This window comes from Apis dorsata, unplaced genomic scaffold (genome assembly GCF_000469605.1).
Source record: "Apis dorsata unplaced genomic scaffold, Apis dorsata 1.3 scaffold_326, whole genome shotgun sequence".
Classification (NCBI taxonomy): Eukaryota; Metazoa; Arthropoda; class Insecta; order Hymenoptera; family Apidae; genus Apis; species Apis dorsata.
This window is the reverse complement of record NW_006263594.1, coordinates 637,174-641,617: the sequence shown is the minus strand read 5'-3', so window position 1 is coordinate 641,617 and position 4,444 is coordinate 637,174. Positions and strand designations below refer to the sequence as shown.

General features: G+C 37.2%; 1 protein-coding gene across 1 annotated transcript in view; it reads right to left on the bottom strand.

The window, feature by feature from the left end:
• Positions 1–219: 219 nt before the first annotated feature.
• LOC102679499 overlaps positions 220–4,444 on the bottom strand; it is an 8,434-nt gene continuing 4,209 nt past the window's right edge. The window contains 2 exon segments of the mRNA XM_031511492.1: positions 220–3,835; positions 3,951–4,438. Coding sequence (XP_031367352.1) covers positions 3,211–3,835; positions 3,951–4,438 — 1,113 coding nt within the window. The 3' untranslated portion in view covers positions 220–3,210.

Sequence of the window (4,444 nt, the reverse complement as noted above, 5' to 3'; positions counted from 1 at the left end):
TTTTTTTTTTTTTTTTTTTTTTTTGTTTTTACAAGAATGAATTGTATATCGTCGTTAATAATAATTATAATAGTTACATACGTAGCAGTATATAATTACAGGCTTCTTACGCAAACGAATATGCGTGTATGTATCGCATATAAACACGTTCTCAATTATCGCAATAATGGACAATTCGCCGTATATTAAACAATTTTTTATTTAGAAGAGCACTTTTTAAGACGGCATGAGTATGTTTTTGTTCTTAAATATTGTACGGCAATGAGAATTGTGTTACACCTCGTTTTTTTAATTACGAATGTATTCGCATCAACATCAAGCAATAATCTGAAAATGTACTCATACAATTTCGCGATAGCCAAATTTTCGTATTATTTTTTTAATCGAAATATTTTATTCGATTTGTAACGAAGTAAATTTCGATTCGTGTTTAAGAATAAACACGATTCGATTATTCGTACTTATGTAATCAATGTTTATTCACATATTTTTCGTCGATTATCTTAAAGCCTAGATCTGCCACTATTAAAACTATAGATCGATGAATTTTATAAACGTTGAAGGCTAGAGTAGTTCGTTGTAAGAGACACTTTCAAATTGTAACATTCAATTTTGATGCTAGTCAATGTGCATCCTATTAAATAAAATCATTTATCATTAAAATTACTACGATGTGATTTAACTCGCCGTTAATTATTAATTTTATTTATATTTTTATTTTATCGTATCAAATTGCAAAAAATGTAACTCTTTTTTTTAAATATTTTGTGTTTAATTACAATATTACTTACTTAGTTGTAATATTCTCTGTTATGGAAAGTGCCTCTTTACGGTTGATTTTGGTCAGATGTGCTTATCGAACATTCTACCGTATGCGGAGCAAAAAATTTGTCATATGTTGTTTATATTAAACTCGAAAAGTAATTACACGCGTTATCCTGAGATGCCTTAACATTTACATATCATGAATATCGAAATCAATTATCACATGCTTCGTCAATCGTCATTCAACAAGTTGCAACAAGCCTACTTTCTATGACGATTCAGCTATGCTTTCGTTCGTTTGAATTTCGCGCTAAAATGACGGCAAGTTCTATTATTTGCGATTATCGAATCGCGCTTACGATTCTCGTTTAATAGTTTGAAAGGCGAATGTGCGTACATCGTGTAATTCGGAAGTGTCAAAAATCGGAAAAATTTTCGTGATTTTGTGAAAACTTTTATAGTTTTATGGAAGATTTTGTTACTTGGACAAGAATTTTATGGCTGTGAATAAAATTTTGTCGTTTTTCTCCCGATTTAGCAACCAGAATTGGTAAGTACAAATACAATAATTAACCGATGTTCGAATTTTCTTATTGTATATACTTACGACGCACTAATGAATTTCAATCCATTCGAATAAACGTTTTTTTTGACGAATAAACGTTTTTTTGACTAATAAACGATAAAGTTACATATCTAGAAACAGAAATTTGTATATAACTGTATGTAACTGTATATAATATTTTCTATCTATTCCTTTTTATCTTCGAAAGAAATCGTATTTAGAAGAAAAATTGTCCACTTTTCTATCAAATGATTTAGTTAATATTGAATAGATCGCGATAAGTAGCACTTAATTAATGTTGCTTTCCGTCGACGGCGAATAATCGTGTAAAATTACACGTACACACACATGTATATATTACAGATTTCAAAATCCCAATTAATTTACTAGATAAAAATTATCATGGTATAATTAAGGTTATTAATTTTTTCTACCAATTAATCATGTAAGTATCAAGTAATACTTTTTATATAAACACGATTAAATGATGTTTCAAAGATACATATATTCAATTTTTTAATTCATAGAGAATGGAACAATGTTCCATCCATAAATTGAGTAGAAAAAACATTCATTTTTTTTCTTTTTTAGAATCCTAATTATACCACGACCTTTAATTTTTTTTTTCTTTAATATATAGTAATTTCTATTAATGATTATCACGATCAGCAATTGGCATCGATACACATTATTCAAGTATATGAAAAATATCCTCCTAAAAGCATTAACAATGCGCTTTGTTTCCTCGCGTTAATATTATAATAATTATATATTATAATATTATAATAATTATATATAATAATTATATATGTATATATGTATGTATGTATGTATATATGTATGCATGTGTGTATGTATATCGTATGATAAATACAAAGTTCTCGATCAAAATATCGAGAGACCGGTAAAAACGATCAGAATTACGCATAGCTTCTTTCTTCTCTGTTGCAGCGAGCAAACATGTAGACAAAAATATATATATATATATGTATATATACTTATATATTTTTTTTTTTTTTCGAAATTTTATTTGCACGGAGAAGCGAAGACTTTCAATCGTTTTTCGGAACGGATTTTTTCTTTTCGATTTATTTCTATTTTGCTTGTAAAATCTACGTATTTTCTTCGTTTATATTTGAGCGAAAGTTCTCTTTACGAACGATTGCATTCATTCACGAATTGTTTTTGCGCTTGACGCTTTGCAAGAATTAGAATGCCTCGAGTGATAGGTGGCGCCTCTTTCGAAATACGCATGCTCAGTCGAAATATTTACCTATCTCGATATTATTCCATTACTTTACGTAACGAGCAATTATTAATTAGTTTAATGTCACCCTATCGAAACAAGGATCGAAATACTTTATTCGAGAAGAATTATAGAATAATACGATATTCAAAGATCGAATCTAAACTCCACGAACATCGGCACAAATTGTGTTATCGTTTAATACAATCGATTAAAAATCCTCCAATTATCATTCGTTCCTCTTTATATCTCTTTCTCTTTTAAAATCTCTCCTCACGATCGCGGATCCAACCGACGACGCACATATATATATATAAATACATATAACCCCGTCGTATAATTGACGCTGGCTCAATTATAAATTTTATCACGACGTTTAGAGAAGTTTTTTTCTTTAAAAATCCAAATGAGACACGATATTGGCAACATCGACAGCGTTACACGCTCGAATTTTTTTTTCTCTATCTCTATAAAGAAAGAAAGAAATATCAATCGATCTTTCGTCCGAGATCACACGCTCGAAGCGAAGGCGGGCCGTGTAAAATGTGCAATTATTACGGTGTATGTACAGGATGTTGAAAATGTGGCAGGACGGATATTTACAAATTCAATCATCTCCCTTCCATCTCCCTGGTTACAACGACGTCTCCATATTCAGATTCGCCCACTTGTTGTTGTTCTCCCCTCTGTAATCCTCCACCCTTCCCGTGAAACTTCGACGGAAATTCGCCTCGTTTCTGACCGATCTCGTTCGCCTTTCCGTCAACGAGCGTTGCAATTGCCCCTTGCTCGAGGATCCGCACGACCCGTTCACCGGTGAAACATCGTCCACCGTTTGATCCGCGCATTTCTCGCCGCGGCTCGTTCCGTCCATCGAGCCCTCGTAAGGGGGGAACGACGTCCCGTGTCGGTACACGGCACGAGTTTGGTTCTGTTTGGCGGTGAACCGTATCGCGTCCACCGCGTCCGTGGACGCGGAGAAGGCGTACGGATAGGGATGCTGGCGATCGGGCGGGCAGGAGAAGAAAGAAGGGGGGCAAGAGGTGTCCGAGTAACGGTGTCTGCGGCAATCTTGGAATCGGCGGCGGGACGATCTTCGATCGCACGCGAGGGATCGTCCAAGCTGGCCGAGGACTGTCTGATTCGGCGCCTCCTCGGTCGGGGTTGAGTCCACTTCCTGCCGCGTTCGAACCACGTCCTTCCCTCCGAAAGGATCGCCTGGGCAGACCTCTTGTATCGGGCTCGCGAATATCAGAGTTCTGAATCGAACAGAATCGCACGGAAGAAACTGCTCGCGATTTCGTCCCATTTTTCGCTCGAGAATTCGAAACGAAAAAAGAAGTATCGTTCGAAAAATTTTTTCAGAAAACTTACCTGTTGCTCCCCCGTTCCTTCCATTCCTCGCCCTTCTCGCCCGTCGACGCTTCGTTCTCCAACAATTGTTTCCTCCTCCTTCCCCTCCCGTCCAGGCTCTCCCTCGATCTCGAGAACGAAAGATCGAACGATCTTTTCTCCCCGACGTTGGTTTTGGGGAAAACGGGGCGCGTCGGGGCGCAACCCTCGTGATACGAGGCCCGATTCTTCGAACGTCTACCTCCGCCCCCCTCCTCCTCCTCCTCTTCCCCATCCGACAAATTTTGAAGCTCCCTCGCTGTGATCAGGGTGTACCTTCGTTTGTTCTGCTTGAGAATCGACTTCAGACAGAAGTACGCGTTCGTGTCTGCCGCGAAACCGTCCCCCTCGTCCGACATGGGATTCGCGATCACCCTGCTTCTCGCCGTATTACCGCATATCCTCTTGGGTATAGCGCCCCTGCTCGCGTCCATTCTCGACGACCGAGAGTTCGTTTCATCGAGGGAGCAAAGGGA